The sequence below is a fragment of the Colias eurytheme genome, chromosome 7, assembly GCF_061535395.1.
Source record: "Colias eurytheme isolate Ceu_HAF_F1 chromosome 7, ilColEury1 Martin Lab GWU primary, whole genome shotgun sequence".
Lineage (NCBI taxonomy): Eukaryota > Metazoa > Arthropoda > Insecta > Lepidoptera > Pieridae > Colias > Colias eurytheme.
This window is the reverse complement of record NC_142986.1, coordinates 4,106,752-4,126,901: the sequence shown is the minus strand read 5'-3', so window position 1 is coordinate 4,126,901 and position 20,150 is coordinate 4,106,752. Positions and strand designations below refer to the sequence as shown.

Genomic DNA, 20,150 nt, shown 5'->3' with positions numbered 1-20,150 from the left:
TTATAAATATGAAACGAATTGAAACATTCTATAGTATATAATAAATAGATAAGATCAATTATTGTGCTAGATATATTTTTGCCATGATAGTGATACTAGTGGAATGTTTAAGCCGTATTGTCAGAAGATATCTATTGCACCTACAGTTTATAGAGGTATTACACCACATCAATTCTATACTAGCATGAAAATATACTTACAATTCTCTACAGTATATAAGAATAAAATTTTACGGAAACAACAATGAACAACACTAAATAACTATAATATAAGAAATGTTCACTGTGAACACACACAAGTTTTACTTTTAAAGCATATGTACTGTGATACACCAAATACTGTATTTTGGCATTTTAATTCTACACTAAATGTGATGCATTTTGAAAGATACAGGAATATTCTATCTGCTATAAACTAAATAATCTACATATAAGTGTTATTAATTTGAACTAAGAAACTATCTTCCTGCGCTATTTCACTTTCATAGAGGCGTATTATGGTAAGTAAGAACGAGACAGCCATAATATTATATTACATTTATATATTCGAGTCATTTATATAAGATCAAACCACCAAATAAAAATTTAAAAGAATAATAAACTTAGCTCAATATGGGGTTTGGTAATAAACAGTAAATATTTCATAATTTATCAGATTGTACATTTTCTTTAATAAAATTACAGTTTGGCATAAAATATCACAAATATTAAAAATATGTACTTAAAGAAAAAATAATCATCGAAAATTAATATATTTTTGGTGTTCATATTTGAGCATAGTTAAATAAATTCACTATTTTCATAATCAAGACGCAATAAAAGGACGGAGTATTGAATTCCAAGCTAATTTCAATTATACTTATCATAATATGGAAATATGGAATGGTCAAAATGTGATGAAAGCAATCTACACTAAAATTATTGTGATGTAAAAATAAATATAACAAAAGAGCCTTTATCTTTCAAAATGCGAAACTACCAACTACAATGTGAAAATAAATTACAATAATAAATGCTAATTGCACAGCAACAAAGTGACGTCACAACTAAGTCCCTATTGGACCTATTCATATAAGAAATATGGTTCTCCTTCAAATACTTACACCCTGGTCCTTTTCTATAAATATTATTTACTCACTTTCAAAATGATTTTATTAAGAACCCCTAATAATTGTAGAATAAAATTATGTAACTATGGTCAAGAGGCCATTTGATAAATTATTTATATGTAAATAAATTTATTTATTATCTACATAAAATAAAAATAGAATATAAGTATTCTTCTGTGATTAATATTGACATAACAAATTTTGACAATGACATTTCGCGCCATTATCAGTGTCACTTGACGAAACTAAAATTGAAAAAATATTAACTATATTTTTATTATTTGCGGGACTTTATACTTGCTCCCATATTTATCTCATATTATTTTCTTTATAAATGAGATTGGCAAAAACCTAGCAATTCATTTATAGCACGTAACTCGTGAATTCATAAATCGTTGTTTTCGGGGCCCGATGCGTTTTCCAAGTCGAGTAACTGTTTAATTCTTTCTATGCACTTCAGTGATGCGTCGTTCGCTTCTTTGGCCATCTGTTAAAAGAAAGTTTGAATTTTTATTTGCAACTTTATGTAGCTAAGAAAGCAAATCCTTATTTCTTTTTAGCGTTAAATTAAAAACAAAAGTGATAAGTACTGCCTAATTTAATTTGCGGCTTAGTTTTAACTGTTTAGTTTATGTCACATTATGGATAGAATTTATCAATGTTCTTGCAACTTTCAAGACAAAAAAAAATTGGTTGTCTGTAAAGTCGGTTTACTGACGATAGTTGAACGTGACAACGTCCGATTGTGCTTCTTTGTCGCTCGTTCCGCGCTCTCGCTTGCACTTCAAGCCTTACATGGAACGCCTCAGAGCGAGGTAACGCCGCATGAGTCATGTTTTTTCGTGCGTGCAGCCGGCTTTATCGAATTATAAGACGTTGTCACGTCAATAATATGAACACTACTTTATTTGTAACCTTATCCGTGTCTGACGACCAAAATCACAAAGTAACGAACAAAATAAAGCTTATAATACTTACCAATGATAAATTAAGGAATCCATGCGGAAGTCCCTCCAATACATCAATGTCTACTTCATTTCCTAAACGCTTCAGCTTTTTGGCAAACATAACACAATCATCCAGACACGGATCCATATGTACGGTCTGTGGAATTTATCGAAAATAATATATAAATTAAAGTAATTACAGCCTTCCTCGATAAATGGGCTATCTAACACCGAAATAATTTTTCAAATAGGACCAGTAGTTCCAGAGATTAGCGCGTTCAAACAAACAAACTCTTCAGCTTTATAATATGTATTAGTATAGATTAAAGAATGTAACTAAAATAAGATACAAATTTTGGAATATATGATTCAAACATATAGAGTTGAAACTGGATTTATGATAAGTCCTTAATTATATTAGTGAATTTTCTTTCTTTACTTAAATAAAACAATCTTTAAAAAGGTCACAATACACAAACGTAGTACTTATGTACGTTTTGTTACCTGCGACTTTGTGGTACAAATACTACATATTATTATTTAATGTTTTACATATTTAGCTTCAAGTGCAAGGGGAACGACTACCTATTAGGAAAGCGCGTACCATCTTAGACAACATCTTAGCTTTACATCAGGCGAGATTGTGGTCGAGAGCTTCCCTATTTACAATAAAAAAAAAACATGCATATCCCTTCAAGTATAACGAATTTTCGCTTAGTTAACGTGTGTATTGCTCACCAATATCCTCAAACGCGGGAACTGTTTGAGCAGTTTGTCATCAGCCCAGTACGGTGATAGCAAGGGATCTCTTGGTACTGAAAACATGAACTCATCGGATGGACTGCGAGCTATAAGTGAATCTAGATTCGTACGTTCCGCCATTCTGGAATTAAAAAAAGATCGATAAAATTAATCTACCTTGAAAAAAATGCTTCTATAAAAAAAAGACGGGTTGCACTCTGGGAGTGCCGGCAGAAGTGAAAACTTGATTATTAACGTTGAGCATGTTTGATATTTTGGAATGGTATCCGTCTTACGCTTTTTCGATCAGGTCACGTGTCCTGACGCGAGTTTAAGATTTTATACCCATTACAGAAAAAGTGCTCAACGCCGCTAAAGAAGTTTTCACTTCAAAAAGATCGATAAATCCGTTAATCTAGCTTGAAAAAGGAGAAGAACTAATAAGTTTTGGTTTAAATTAAAAAAATTAAAAAGTGCTTCTATAAAGAAATAAATGTGAGTTTCGAGTTTAAATACTTTATTATTAAATTAATGATCTAGATGATTTTATTATTATGAGTATGTAATTTGGCTCTTACCTATAACTTGAACAATTTAATAATTTATCTAGAGATTATTGAATTTTAGGTATTTAAAATTATATAGCGGATGGAAAAGACGTGTGAATCTTTACCTATTCGCGAAAAAACCATAAAAGTATAAATTAAAAATTCAGTAAGTATATGAATAGGTTTACTTACCCTTCTTGTGTAGGCCCAATGATAGAATTAGAGTCAGTCATGTAGGCAAACCCTGACGACATCGCACCCATAATGCCGGTAGCTGCTTCGCTTATCCTTGAAAATTATTTGGAATTATTTATTTATGAATACAGAATAATTTATTAATAACTAGCGGTCCGCCCCTGCTTCGCCCGTGGTACATATTTACGTTTTCTCTACATAAGAACCATCCTCGTACTTTAAGGATTATAATAAAAAAAGAACTATCGAAATCGGTTCAGCCGTTCACACGTGATGCCGTGACAACACGAAACGGGTTTCATTTTTATATATTTAGATAGCTGTGCCTCACAAACAGCAACATTTTGTTAAATTAATATTTGTGTTATATTAAAAAAAAACTCAATTTTATGCATGATTTTAAGATATGAAAATGTACCTAACAAGATTAATTATTTTTAAATAAAAAATATATATTTACCGCGACTTTATTCTCTTCTTATCTTTTCCATCGGCGTCAACTATTAAGGGTGGTTCTGCGACTAAAGTTGTAGACGCCTCCGATTCACCATCTCTGATAAAATTATAAAGATTACATTAGAAAAATATTTTCTTTGTTATAATTTGTATTAGTAAAAGGTTAGTGCTTGGTACCATAATTACATGCTTATTTTTATTACAGACTAGCGACCCGCCCCGGCTTCGCACGGGTGCAATGCTGATACTAAATAGTAAATACACTACAGAAAAATTGTGAACGTTGTATAGGTATAAAAATATATAGCGGCCCGCTCCGGCCTCCGGCATCGCACGGGTATAAAATACATAGCCGGGCGGCCGCAAACGCTACGTCCTGCAATTTTTAAATCTGTAATATCTTCGAAAATATTCACTTAAATCATACGGTGTAAAGGGCCATATAGATCTATATTAAATGAACAATGTATCCATGGTATTTAATTGGTTAAGGATTAATGCTATATTGGTTAAAATCGCTTCGAAAATTAGCCATTATTTGTCGTAAAAAGTAAATGACAAAAAAAAGTTATTGTGGGTTATCCATAAGAGATAGACATATACCATCGCGGACTTTTCTGTAGACCTTTTCAATGTGTATAATACTTAGTACATTATTTTGATAAAACTCGTAGGGTTCAGCCTGCGTTTGCAATGTAAGCGGAATAAATGTAATTTTTTACGACATCACATTAGAAACCTCAAAAATAACAGTACTTCTCCACTACTTAATGGATCTTATTATACATATAAACCTTCCTCTTGAATCACTCTATCTATTAAAAAAAACCGCATCAAAATCCGTTGCGTAGTTTCAAAGATTTAAGCGTACAAAGGGACATAGGGACATAGGGACAGGGAAAGCGACTTTGTTTTATACTATGTAGTGATCTAAATCTACAATGTTATTTACAAATGCAATACAAGAGCTATTAATTTTTTACGAATGTATAAATACCAATTTATGTTACAATTACATATTTACAGGAAGGTTAATTCAAATTCGTAGTTAACTTTAAAACAATTACACACTATTGTATTATTATTTTACATATTCCTCAGTACACACTAACATCACTAGCAAGTCATCATACAATTTAATATTTTATTTACATTATGACTACATCACCGTATACCCACACATTAAACAGATACTCACACAACTACACCGACATAAACATTATATACAGCCGACAGCGCTCGTGTACGTTGCCTAGCAACGCCCAAGCCCGTGCGTGTTGCGTGGCAACGTGCGAGTGCGTGCGCGTTGCCTAGCAACGTCGAAGCTTGTTCACGGAGCCGCACACGGGCGAGTTGATGTTGCCTAGCAACGTGCAAGCTCAAGCGCGTTGCCTAGCAAGAGGTACCTTAACGAATTGCGATCGTTCGGCTTCACGATGGGGAAGCGCCGCCCCTCGCTATCTGTGTCGCTGTCGAACACGTACCGGTCAAGAAAGTCTGATACGTACTGTTGTGACTTGTCCTCCGTTGGGCTGACACCTGAAAATAATACAATTCTCTTTATTATTCAATTTGTACACTATTTACAGAAACTATTAAAACCAGTTTTTGCGATTATGCATGCGCGCGAGCATGTTTGTGAGCATGTGTGCAGTTGTTACGTCAATTTTATTATCTACGTTGATTTTCAAAGCCAGATTGCGTGTGTGTTAATGCTTGTAAATATGAGCACACAGCACACAACGCACGTTTATACGATTTGTGTTTGTACGCCCTTGATGGTTATGTTTGCACGCATATGTGCGTATGTACGTACGTACATTGAATTAATTTATTTTATTTTGTTAATTGAAATTATGTAAATGCAAAATTGGGGGTGTATGTTGGCTGAATATATCAATGAATTAATTAAATAAAAAAAAATTGGTTGTCTGTAAAGTCGGTTTACTGACGATAGTTGAACGTGACAACGTCGATTGTGCTTCTTTGTCGCTCGTTCCGCGCTTTCGCTTGCACTTCAAGCCACAAGCCGCCTCAGAGCGAGGTAACGCCACATGAGTCATGTTTTATCGTGCGTGCAGCCGGCTCTATCGAATTATAAGACGTTGTCACGTCAAAAATATATACCAGGTGAAAGGTAAGACGTTAGACGAATTTAGACAGGAGCTTCTACTCATGAAACTGAACAACTTTTGTTCAACAACTTTGCTGAATTCGTAAAAAAAATCGATCTTTGTAAGGAAACTTCGCTAATCAGCTGACCGATTTCTATACAAAGTCCAAATTTTTTTCTACGAATTCAGCAAAGTTGTAGAACAAAAGTTGTTCAGTTTCATGAGAAAAAGCTCCTGTCAAAATGCGTCTGACGTCATATGTATACCGGTGGCGGTGTGCTCGCTCTGCAGCGAGGCGGCACTGATAGTGGTGTCTGAGGACTGGCGCCGCTCACTGCCCGACTTGTGCGCTTGTAACTCCGCCAGATCCGACGGCGAGACTTCTTCGAACGAGGATGGCCCTTCGCTTATACCCTCTGGAAGAATAAAAAAGACGGGTTGCACTCCGGGAGTGCCGGCAGAAGTGAAAACTTGATTATTAACGTTGAGCATGTTTGATATCCATCCGTCTTACGCTTTTTCGGTCAGGTCACGTGTCCTGACGCGAGTTTAAGATTTTATACCCAACGCCGCTAAAGAAGTTTTCACTTCAACAAACACATAATCGTAATAACAGGCATGTCTCCGCAAATCGACGACAATCGCCTATTTTGCGTGACATATCACACACAATAACACAAACAGATTCAGGGACAAAATCTACGTAACATTATAAAAAATTACATATAAAGAAATAACTGATAAAACATAAAAGACGGGTACAATGGTAGGTGGCTTGCCAGTTGGGAATATAGTTTTTTTCATCTAAAAAAAATTTCGTCTAGATTTTATCATTATTTTTTACGTAATCAGTGTATTCGAAACTATAAGTCCTTTTCAGCTTAGTACACCGACGTTAGGAGACCCTGTATATTATGTTAATATAAGCTACCTTGTGAAGCGCTGACTTTCAGAAATCCGTTGCCGTCGGGTGTCGTGACGTTTGATGACGTCAATTCTTTGTTTCCGCGCTTGTCTTCCTTGCCTTTTGAATTTGGACTTGCGTATGCTGCAAACCGAATTTTTATTTTTCTATTTACAAAAAAAAATATTAAAGGAAATCAGGTAATATTATGTCACTTATAATTATTTCTGCCATTTAGGGAAAGTCAAGTTGTTTAAAAGCAAAAAACAAGGTAATTTATTGACAAATTTATGTTCAGAATAAACACGTCCTGATATAAGTGAAAAATATATAATGGTAACTCTTTTTAAAAATTATATGTTTTATAGAGAGCAATAAAACACTGTTTACCTTTCAAGCACCTCATCATAAAACCAAACGGCAGCAAAGGGTCCATTAGACATAGTAGCCTTGATGGGCTCGGTATAAAGCTCACTAAAAGTGGAGCGTAGGCCATAAACAGACCGTCTGGTAAGCGAATACCGCTTTCTAGAATCTTCAGCGTACAACCAGCTAATAGGTTTGCTCCCGCTGAATCACCCGCGAATACTATTCTTTTACCTGTGATTAAATTATAACTGTTTTAATGTTAGAGTTTGGTTCTCTTGTAGTGGTTGAAGAATTATTCAATAAATGAATTCCAGTTTTTTGTTAATTATCGAGAAAAAATGTGTGTGTAAATTGTGTTTACTTTATTAATAAAAAATGTATGTACTGACTAAAATGAAAACAAATAATATAAAATTTTTCCAAGAACAAAGCACACGTTCTATTATTTAATACAAAGCTTAGCTACATGCAACTACAACAACAAAAACCTGTAAATGAACTTTTCGGAAAAAAAAATATAGATTTTAGTTTTGACCCTGGTGTACCCCTAAAACTTCAAAATTCTTTACCCGTAGTCCCAATCTCTTTCAAATTGTTCAACATCCAGCAATACGCAAAGAAAACTTCTTCCAACGCCCTAGGAAACGGTGCTTGTGGCGCCAAACTATAGTCCACAGATAATATCGGTATATTTAGCTTTGCAGCCCAATCTCGGAGATATCCTTCGTGCGATTTCGAGCTTTGCGCTACAAAACCGCCACCATGACAGTGGAACATTACGCCATCTGACGGCGGTAGGGTAGAGGTTTCACCTGTCTGTTAAAGATTTCAATAAAGTTTGATTAACTAATAGCTTATAATAAAAAATAAGGCAATAATTTTTTAATCAATAATCTATAGATCTTCGGCGATAGTCACATATTTTAAATAAATAGAGTGCAGAAGTGATAAATAGTTAATCGGAATTGCTATAAACTACAGAAGTAGGAAGGGTGACATTTTTCTTACATAGACGAGTTTCTTTTATAGATTAGACATTGCAGAACCTAGAATAAAGTTAACGAGTCACTTCTTTTCTTTAATTACAATTGAACGCTTTTCAATAACGAGTTATATTACCTACATTGAATAATTTTTTTCTTAGAGATAAAGTTAAATTTTGCTCACCATCCCATTCCTCTTATTAACACTTATAAGCCGTACATTAAGGTCATGCAAGCCTATATGCGAGTTAGGAGGTAGGATCGTCTTCTCTTTTCCCTCAAGCGTCGTAACAACTATCGGTACGGGTGTTATAGTTATCAATTTATTCACAGCCACTGTAGTGGACATTAAACTTGGCACTCGACGCATTATTTCTGAAAACAAATGCATTTGTTTTTTTAGTTGTTTGTTTAATGCTTTATAAATTGCGTCAGGTTTGCATAATAAATAAGTTGCATAATAGATATGTTTTTATAATTGGTTGTTTATTTTTGCATTTATCTGGGCGTAATATATTATGTAAGAAAGCGATGAGATGTTGATATCTGGGTATGAGGTTTGGAGGTAACATGTGTGATGTATCCGAATAACGTCTGATCTAAGACTATGATATCCCTACTAATATTATCAAGATACTAAATATTAATATTCGACCTATGCGACCCACCCGCGTCCCGACAAGCCCGTGACTGTCCATGCATAACGCACAAACTGTTTATATACGAGTTACCGTGTGAACCTATGGTGTGAACTTTCTTAGTAGGTACTACACTTGAAATTCGGTAACTCGTAAATTGGCTTGTCGTCGCTACACTATCTCTATCTGCCTGTTTGTCTGTCTGTTGGTCTGTCTGTCTGGTATAAACGCATTGAACCATTTTGTATGAAAGTTCTGAATATAGTTTAAAACCTGAGAAACGACATATAGACTGGGGTAGAGCCTTTGAAAATAATGAAAAGATAAAAAAAATCGCAGTCGGATGAAACCCATTAGAAAAGGAGGGGAATATGATAAAAATTTAAGGAAAAATAAATTACGGTCAATCCGAGTTCGGGAAGCGGGAGGGGGGAGCTTTTAAGAGAAAAAAATGGTTTCTCTCGATTTCCGACAAAACTACAAGTCCTATAGAAAAAAGTTCAATGGCAAAGTTGTAGGTAATTAAAAGTTCTACAACTTTTGTATTCACAATTTTTTCACATAACCTAAAAATTTAGGTGAAAAATTCAAAAAACCAAGTTTTTGGTCTTTTATTTCTATCTACTTCAAAATTTATTTTTTTTCTACGAAATTTGGTGGAAACTTACTTTATTATGTCCCAAATACACTGTAATTTATTTGATTGAAAATATTTATTGTTTCGCCTTATTTTGAATGAATACCAAAAAAACAACCTAATTTTCAATCGATAAGTCACCCGTCAAAATATCAGCTTTTTTCAAAAACTTGGGGTGCCTTTTATTCATTGAAATCTCTACTTTCATATGGTGTAAAAAAATAAACACCACCATAGTAAATGTTCTCAGGAAATGCATACAAACAGTGTGATAATGAGCTTTTACTAAATCAGGCACACTTCTTGAACTCTATATCTTCTCTTGTATCGGCTTTTCGGTAATATTTCAAAAGAAAAATAATTATCTGTTCTATGTTTAATATTTTACAGCATATTCAAAAGCAAAATGATGTCGATAAAAACATTTCAGGTAGTTCGAGAAGTGTGCCTGAATAGGTAAAAGCTAATTTTCAGACTGTTTGTATGCACTTCCTGAGAACATTTACTATGGTGGTGTTTATTTTTTTTACACCATATGAAAGTAGAGATTTCAATGAATAAAAGGCACCCCAAGTTTTTGAAAAAAGCTGATATTTTGACGGGTGACTTTTCCATTGAAAATTAGGTTGTTTTTTTGGTATTCATTCAAAATAAGGCGAAAAAATAAATATTTTCAATCAAATAAATTACAGTGTATTTGGGACATAATAAAGTAAGTTTCCACCAAATTTCGTAGAAAAAAAATAAATTTTGAAGTAGATAGAAATAAAAGACCAAACACTTGGTTTTTTTAATTTTTCACCTAAATTTTTAGGTTATGTGAAAAAATTGTGAATACAAAAGTTGTAGAACTTTTAATTACCTACAACTTTGCCATTGAACTTTTTTCTATAGGACTTGTAGTTTTGTCGGAAATCGAGAGAAACCATTTTTTTCTCTTAAAAGCTCCCCCCTCCCGCTTCCCGAACTCGGATTGACCGTAATTTATTTTTCCTTAAATTTTTATCATATTCCCCTCCTTTTCTAATGGGTTTCATCCGACTGCGATTTTTTTTTGTTTCAAAAATTATCTACTCTAGTCTTATAGGATAGAATTCTTTGGCATATTATGATAATATAAGCTGTCACATAATTTGTAAAATTAAATTGTTATACTGACATGATTTAAAAGAGCAACTATGGAGTTTCTGGCCGGTTCTTCTCCGTAGATACTGCTTTCCGAATCGGTGGTAAATTTTAAAAATAATATGTAAAGACGATTCAAAAGTGCTTCTAGAAGAAGTGTAAATGAATAAATAAATGTTCGAGTTTGAGTTTTGAATTTATCCCGGATTAACAGGATCGAAAAAGTAAACTAGTTTTTCTAAATCGAAAGGTTGATTATAATTAAATTGTTGTCTTTTACTTACCTTTTTTAAATAATTTTAACTAAGTGTATTTTCAAGTGTTATAATTAAATTATAATACGCCGATAACATTCAATAACATAGCGTCATTATAACGGGTATATTATTTACACATTTAGCTACAACTGATGCATAATTCCGTTATCAATTTAATTACATATTAAAACGTAATTTGCGAATACAGCTGAGAATAATTGGAGAGTAATGGATACACATGTCTTATTAATTAGATGATAATATTAGTTAAGTATAATTAAACGTTATTTTAACTTTCTAATGAATAAGACATTCAGACACATTGTAATATGAGGCTTACATAATTATTGTATGAGCTAAAAGTTTCTTATTAATAATTCATGGTATTTCACTTGGAGAGCAAAGGTAAGTAAGGAAACTTTTGAAAGCAAAAGGTTGTTTCCACAAGAAACCGAACCGAACGTTCTTGTGGAAACAACCAAAAGTTTAGTTCCTACTTTCTAGGTGTTTGGTGAGTGAAATAAATTATTTTAATTTTTTGTCTGTTATATAATATTACAAGTACATAGGCTTGATGTTTTTTATATCTAGGGTTTACGTTTATTATTTCTTGAGCTGTAATTACGATAACGTTCTTTTTTTGAAGGGCAATCTTACAAACGATACCTTATTAATCACTACATAGTATAAAACAAAGTCGCTTTCCCTGTCCCTATGTCCTTATGTCCCTATGTCCCTTTGTACGCTTAAATCTTTGAAACTACGCAACGGATTTTGATGCGGTTTTTTTAATAGATAGAGTGATTCAAGAGGAAGGTTTATATGTATAATAACATCCATTAAATAGTAGAGAAGTACTGTTATTTTTGAGGTTTCTAATGTGATGTCGTAAAAAATTACATATTTTCCGCTTACATTGCAAACGCAGGCTGAACCCTACGAGTTTTATCAAAATAATGTACTAAGTATTGTACACATTGAAAAGTTCTACAGAAAAGTCCGCGATGGTATATGTCTATCTCTTATGGATAACCCACAATAACTTTTTTTTGTCATTTACTTTTTACGACAAATAATGGCTGATTTTCGATGCGATTTTAATCAATACAGCATTAATCCTTAACCAATTAAATACCTTGAATACATTGTTCATTTAATATAGATCTGTATGGCCCTTTACACCGTATGATTTAAGTGAATATTTTCGAAGATATTACAGATTTAAAAATTGCGGGACGTAGCGTTTGCGGCGGTACGGGCCGCTATGTTTTTATATACAACGTTCACAGTTTTTCTGTAGTGTATTTATCAGCAAGCCGCGAAGCAGCCGTGCGAAGCCGGGGCGGGTCGCTAGTGTTTTACATAATAGTGTTGATAACTTCACGAACGAGTGAATAAAATTAATTAAAAACACGTTATTTTATTTAAAAGATAAAAACGGGATGTTTTCTCATATCTATGCAGGGTACGTCAACCTTTTCTAAACTTAAACATCCATACTATAATATTATAAATACGAAAGTAACTCTGTCTGTCTGTCTGTTACTCAATCACGCCTGAACTACTGAACCAATTTGCATGTAATTTGGTATGGAGATATTTTGATACCCGAGAAAGGACATAGGCTACCTTTTATTGCGAAATATGTACCTACCACGGGCGAAGCCGGGGCGGACCTCTAGTATGTAATAATTATATAAGTACCTAAACAAAATTTAAAATTCATTTCCAATCAATACTCACCACTTTCAGTCAGAAACCAGAAGGCCTTACAAAACTCGACACTAGCGGACTGCGATATATTGACGATCCTCCGAGCCCTCAACTCAGGGTCTATTAAGTACTGGCCTCCAGTCCACACCGAACTGATTAGGTTCCCTTGACTGTAATACGCTTCTGAGAAACCCGCCATACATATTGATATACCTTTGAGTATACCGCGTATTGATGGTGCGAACTGAAATGTGTTTTTTTTGTGAGGTTTTTGAAATAGTTATACATCGATGTAATGGAACATTTTTTTATTATTTTCGTAGGAACTACGCTCGTTGTAAAGTTTTCAAAATGGGATAAGCAAAAAATGTGATAAAAAAAAGTTTTTTTTTCATGAAAGAATAAAAGTCTTTGCTTAATAATTTCATTAAAATTAGCAATCTCTTAATTAACGATCTGTAGGTACTCTTAATTTAAATAAAATTGAAAATTGTGTTTGTACATTAACATTTAAAAAACATATTAAGATACAAACATTGAACATTTATTATGGATTTTAAAGCAGATATTACTAGTGTCATTGCGTATCTGGAAAGCCGTGAGACTTGAAATACTGGTTAATTACATTTATTTTGCATTGTTGTTTTAAAAACATTGCATAATGATACGTTATTACTTAATTATGTATAAAAATATTTACGTAATACCAATTAAATTGTTTGATAAGGCCATATATCTGCATATTAATCGAACCAAATGATTATAGAATTTAATATTAAATGGTACTATTAAAATTAGAGGTAAACAACTTAGTTTTTCAACAAATACACTTAAAAGCTATCATAGAATAACAAAAAAAAGTAACAAAACACATGTAATAATTAATCCTACATCTTTATATTTACAGAAAATAATATCTTCATAACACTTCATACCTGAAAACCAAGGCATCTTCCATAAAAGCAGTATTGATTGATCGTATCAGCCTTTGAGAACAGTTCTTCAGGCGAATGCGGCTCAGTGGGGAACAGATCTCCGGGCTCTGCCCACGATATTAGCGTGTGGAGATGATGTAGGCATGTACCGAGTGATGCTAGCAGTTGACTGCATGATTCCACCTCCCTGTAATTGTGAGGAGGTTTTATAACTTATTTTTTTTGGAAATCAATATTATTTTCGGAATAGATTTATATTTTTTGTGATTTTTTGCGATCTTTTGTAATTTTTTGGGCAATACGCTTTCTTTCTTCTCGTAAGAGCTGAAATCTCAAAGGGGTTGTTTTTAGTTAAATAAAAACACTTAGAGGTTTATGTGAATAAAAACAGGTTTAGAATAAATGCGTACCGAGTTTATGTAATAATATAAATAACATTTTTTTTGTTAATTTGGCTGTTAAACATTTGGGCATTTTCACGCGGTCGAAGCGAAACGAACTTAAAAACTTTGGATAAAATATATTCTAACACTTGTTTTATCAATTTTTCTATTTGTTTGAAGGTTGAACATTTTTTGTGTTTAAAAGGATCGTACAAGTCAATTTCAATTGTAATTTTTAATTTTAATTTAGATAGTTAGGTATCCAAACAGTTGAATTGTTAAACTGTACGTAGGTATTAGCACCTAGATAGCAATAATATAGGTTTCATTTTTAAGATGGATATTGTTTATATTATTTAAGAATCTACCGCATATTGATTTAAGACTTTATTAGATATAGGTATGAGCAAAAATATATCAAATACGTGATTCTATCTTGTTTTACATATTCAATAACACGAATTCGTGCTTAATGTTAATCGAATATATCACGATTTATTACAATCTAACAATGCAATTTGTAAATAAGCGTTATTTATAGGCAGGTACGCTAGTTATTAACGTTTAATCTAAGAAAAGAAAAAAACTTTAAACTAACACGTAGGTAGGATAAGTCATATTTTTTGCGTGTTTTCTTAACATTCATGTCAAGCCGAAGTTCATTGCCTATTGAGTGTCCATGTGAAAATATTTTTCCTCTAAAACAATTGTTTTTTTACAATAATGCAGCATCCACACAAACCTATGAAGGCCACCGAACGAATAATCCCGTAATAAAATTAGTTGAGTCACATTTACTAATTAAGAAGTTTTTTTATAATATTATGTGTGGAATAAACTAAACAATATTACATACAGTTATTCTTTAGTTTACAAATAGGTCAATTTCATTTATTGGTACAACCATAAAATCTTTAATTTCGAAATTAGTTCAGAGATCAAGAGGTTGAAGTTCTTATCTTTTAAGCTTGCATCATAATCATGTAGCATCTAATACAATCGTTTATCAGAAAAAATAAATCCATTGAATATAACCCTGATTTTTATGAAAACGATGGACAATATTAATAATTACCCCATTTTTTAAGGTTATTTATATGGCTAAATAGGGGTTTTAGAGCTGTTAAAGAAACTGTTATATATACTTACTTCACAAAATATCCTTTTCGAAACAGCAATGCATCCCTCCCTGTACAAACTTGCCTGCTAAGTTTGAGGCCATGTAAGATGCATGAATCAACCACAGATACAAAACTTCTGTATCCATTTCCAGGGGATTTTGCATCAAAATCATATGTGGGAGCCACCTAGAAAAGAATTGGGAAAGTCATTGACAATACTTAACTCAAAAGATGAATATTATTTGTGTGGTTTCAACCAAGTTTTGTGATTTAATTACTCTTCTAAGAATTTAAAAAATGGTTGCAGAAATAAACTATTTTCTGTTACAATCATATAATTATTTATTGAAGCATAAAATTAGTGTAGTTTATTAAAGAAGCAATGTTTTGTTGCCTTGGATTACTATTTATTGTCAACTAAATACATAATGTTGTAATCTAAGGCAACAAAAAATTACTTCTATAATAAACTCGACATATATTTGAATAATTAAAATAAACAAAAGATAATTTATGTATATGTTGCAGGATGCGGCTATCCAGATTAATCAGCAAATTAATAAATGGTGGTTCTTAATTAAATGAATAATATCTATTCATATTGTTTACTATACATTTAATGAATTGGCTGGCTGATGGTTAGACCTTTCATATAACAGGGTAAATAAAGAAAACAATGATGTGGTTCTTATAAAGTATAGTACATATACTAGACCAAGTGTTTAGCCTTTGACTTCATAAAAACCAGAGGATTACAAAAGCATATAATATGTTAATGTATTGTAATACAATAATCTTAAGTTATTTTATGTAAGATATTTAAATATAAATTACATGGCCATTTCATTGAAGGAGCCTTCTGTTTACAATCAGGTGTTAAATTGTATTTTTTTTATATTATTTTATTAACAAAAAGTAATCATACATTTAAATAAAATATTTAAAACAGTATCATTAACCTTGTTAAAGCACTCTCTGACCTAGTTACAAGAAGGCTGTTTAGTTCCTATTTTTGGCAATAATGCTATAAATACAGCTATTACTGCTACTTGGCACAGATTTCATTTCTCTCAAAAGGTTTGTGACCTGAGTCAATTGCTTTTATGTAAACTTTAAAGTTCAAATCATGAATTAACCATTTGTTAAACCTAAAACATTAATGAAATGTCATTTCATTTAGATCCATGCTATTATTTGTTTCTTCTCATTTTGTATTGATGCTCATGATACAGGCCACAATTACTCTAGTTTGGGCATCTTGGCTCAAATTATACTTTACTAGCTTACCGCCCGCGGCTTCGCCCGCTTTGTCTAAAACCTAATAAATTATATACTAAAACCTTCTTCTTGAATCACTCTATCTATTAAAAAAAACTGCATCAAAATCCATTGCATAGTTTTAAAGATTTAAGCATACAAAGGGACATAGGGACAGAGAAAGCGACTTTGTTTTATATTATGTAGTGATTTACTGACTTAATAGCTTTATAGCCTTATGTATCAACAAGAACCGTAAACTTGATTTGGTAATAAATATTTTTTACACAAATTTTTTATATACAAATTTTGGTTTCATATTTTTTTATTTTCATTAATCATGTTATAGCATGGATATATTAATTAGGTGTATAATGTTTATCTGTTATGTATAATCTCAATGACCCATGACCATTTGATTTGAGGGAACATATTGTGTTCAATCCGCTAACAGCTGGTGTTCCAGTTCATTGCTCTACAATTTAATATATTATGTATATTGGGTTAAGATCAACTCTTTATTTTTATTTTTCTAATTAATTTTATTCATAAATCTATTGTTTGATTAGTGGTGTAATTTTAATGCATACATATATTTATAAATTGTAATATACTTAGTATAAGCAGAAATGTATTTTCCTTAATCATTTCCTTGAATATATCAGTGTTATTAATCATTAAATTATGCTGAGAATACAATTATATAAGCTTTGTAATTGATGAAACAATTTCCAGTCCAATTTCCACAAGTTAAGCTATATTAATATTATGATAATAAATGTGAGATTTAGTTACTTACATAATTATAAAATAATTCAATATTGAAGGTGGGATTTTAAGGTACAATGTATTGTTAGGACATAGCTTCTATAGGTTGCTAATGTCGTAATAAAATACAATTTAATTAAAATTATTTGGAATAACAAAATACGGTTTACCTTTCTAACTCGATCGACGAGCGGCCACACAGTTTCTATATGGTCTATAAGAGTCATGAAACCCTGATATAGACGTTGTCCATTCTCACTTTCATCTGGCTGAAAATATTGGGCATTGTTTTGGCAAGAATCCTTCAAAGCTTCATACATCGCATACGTTGGTGGTGTTCCTTCTACGTTTTCGCAACATATTGATGCCTTCGCAGGTGTATCCGGGAACGACATAGTTTTCAAACTTCGCACCGCAAACCGAAACCCACGATTTACAAGTCTAAGATTCATCTAAAAATATTATTTACGTATATTTACAGTGAAAAAGAGCGCACAAAAAATATTATTTTATAAATTATTTACAGATTTTATCCTCGCTAATTAATAACATTATGCTAATCTAAACGATAATACTTTTAAGTACTGTGAAGAAAACTACTAAGTTATAGAAAAGGCGTTTATATTTTTAATTCTTAATTCTTTTGACCCTACGAATGATACGTTCGTTCACATCAATGCAAAAACATAAAAACATGAAAATTGGAACAGTCAACAGACTACAGAGTACAGACTACAGAGTAGGAATTAGAAAAGTCAAAGTCAGTTTCTAATTGACAACTTGGTGGTCACAAGCTGTCACAAGCTAAAGCGTCTTATTCACGGTCCATCTTGACGTACGTCCCGCCAAGGTCATACACGATGCACGACGCAAAACGACAGTGAATAGCGTTGACGTACGTCAATAATTATTATTATTATCTTGCTGGATGTGCACGACCAACTTTTCATCCAGCGAGCACCCCCACCACCGCGAACGTCGTGCAGATGGACAGTGAATAGCGCGGACGTACAGCAGATTAGTGCTGCCAACAGAAATTAATGTAAATACTTGGAAACGTGGCCTATTGATATGATTTTTTTGTGATAACTTAGTGACTACATGAGCAAGCAAGAAACGGCTATTTTATATTTTTATGTACACAGGAAATCCCAATTATCATTAATTTGGATCAACCTTGTACACATGGACAGTTTATATTCAGAAGTTATTATTTCAAAAGAACTCCAAGGCGAATTGTTGAATAACACAGATTTTATGCAAAAGTCCACTGCAGAAAAATGGCAATTTATTTAAAAAAAATATCTTGACGAATTTGTTTGTTAAAAAAAATGAATTAGCTATATACTCTCTGTTCCCGCCACTTCCGCATTTACTGAAAGCTAAGACTGAAAGAGTCTTTTCGGTCATGAATGTGAAGTGGCGAGAAGAAAGAAACCGAGCTTCATTAAAAATTAATTAAAAATGAGCTCTTGAAATATATAAATTTAGATTTGGAATGTTTGGATTCATTTCAAAATAATGAAAAATTCTTAGTTACTGCAAAAAGTACAAAAAATACATTTTTAAAAATATTTGTTTACTCTTTATTTACCTCCTTTAAAATCAGATATACTCTATTTCTTCAAATAAAAGTTGGCAACCCTAGCCATGCTTGATGCGCGCACGATCGTCAGTAGGATATCCAGCACCGCGGCCTTGAGCTGACGTACGTCGGGGATGGACCGTGAATAAGACGCTTTATCACAAGCAATGCCCACAGAGGTAATCAGAATATTTGACATTTTTTTTTAAAACTATTGACCTGTGCAATTAACGTTGGAGACGAGAGAAAAACAATCTTATCGACTGAGGCCACCAAAATGATTAAATAAGGAAAACTATTTTTAGGACTATTACAATTTACATGAATCTTTCTTTACCGCTATTAATTCATTGGTTACATCCGCATCCGTAACATCTTATAATTTATAGTAAATATAATGTATATAATATAATACTTTATCAATAATTATTCTAGTATGAATCATATATTCCAGCTCCACATACCTTCAATCTTTTTAGTTAACCACTGTGGATATAAACTAGAAGTGACTTTTCACAGGTGTCATAATATTATGTATACTATACTTTATGTTATGTAACGAGTTAATAGAACTATACTTGGAACTGTATAATATATTTTTTGAATGACTAAATAAAATTGTATGGCTGTTTTAAAATAATATGTACATACCTTTGTAGGTAGTAATTTTTGTATAATATTGTTTATAATTATGTAAATAAATTAGTAAATAGTGATAGAGATAGTTTTCCGATTACCTTGAACTGTTTGAAACCGTTATTAAAATGCGTACATAATGAGAATTTCTTTCTTAATAGAAGTTATTTAGTACAACATTATATATACAGTGCGACACAAAAGAGATGAAAATAAATGAGGGCGCCACCGTCGCTCATATAGCAACACTGATACTGCGACGCAAGCGATCTTGATACTATAGAATAAAAATCCAAAAATCTATATAATATAATCTAAAATAAATACCGCGATTTAAACCGTTATAATTGTTTCATTGTAGCAATAGTGTAAATTTAAGACAAAAATACATTAGTATTTTAATTGACCTACCTAGGTAAAATTTTACTTAAATGTATTTGGAATTAGTTATTTTATAAAAATCGGTCAAGTGTTTAGACTGCAGAGGCGCACATAGAATCAAACATACAAACAAACAAGCATACATGCAGCTCAAACACATTACCCTCTTTCTGGGTCCGTCGGGTAGAAAAAAACAAGGCGATTTGAAAACTACATATTTTTATTTTTTTTGTAGATAAATTTTGTACATTAATATAATTCATCAAAATCTAAATATTCTACTCCTTCAAAGGACTGATCATCACTCTGTTTCGAAGTACTGGCAAGAGGGTACGGGGCATCTTCAGTA

At 32.3% G+C, this 20,150-nt stretch overlaps 1 protein-coding gene across 2 annotated transcripts; it reads right to left on the bottom strand.

Moving 5' to 3' along the window:
* Positions 1–1,265: 1,265 nt before the first annotated feature.
* On the bottom strand, positions 1,266–17,887 carry Hsl (hormone-sensitive lipase). Of its 2 annotated transcripts, none has more exons than XM_090104030.1 (16): positions 17,724–17,887; positions 17,370–17,651; positions 15,203–15,360; positions 13,671–13,857; positions 12,766–12,979; positions 8,550–8,740; positions 7,952–8,198; positions 7,404–7,613; positions 7,041–7,157; positions 6,376–6,525; positions 5,402–5,534; positions 4,000–4,092; positions 3,537–3,632; positions 2,794–2,938; positions 2,087–2,212; positions 1,266–1,595 (listed from the first exon to the last, which is right to left on the bottom strand). In XM_090104030.1, the coding sequence occupies exons 2-16, from the start codon at positions 17,649–17,651 to the stop codon at positions 1,494–1,496; spliced, it is 2,451 nt and encodes an 816-aa protein (XP_089960156.1). In that variant the 5' UTR covers positions 17,724–17,887; the 3' UTR covers positions 1,266–1,493. The 2 variants fall into 2 exon arrangements, with proteins under 2 accessions (XP_089960156.1, XP_089960157.1); XM_090104031.1 differs by having other exon boundaries at positions 5,504–5,534.
* Between the last annotated feature and the right edge of the window lie 2,263 nt (positions 17,888–20,150).

Excerpts from the sequence above, each read along its gene's own strand:
- Hsl (XM_090104030.1), bottom strand. The coding sequence starts at position 17,651 with ATGAATCTTAGACTTGTAAATCGTGGGTTTCGGTTTGCGGTGCGAAGT. Across the intron at positions 13,858-15,202 it reads CGAAAAGGATATTTTGTGAA|GGAGGTGGAATCATGCAGTC; the intron begins GTAAGTATATAT and ends TCACAATTACAG. Across the intron at positions 8,199-8,549 it reads TTAATAAGAGGAATGGGATG|ACAGGTGAAACCTCTACCCT; the intron begins GTGAGCAAAATT and ends AATCTTTAACAG.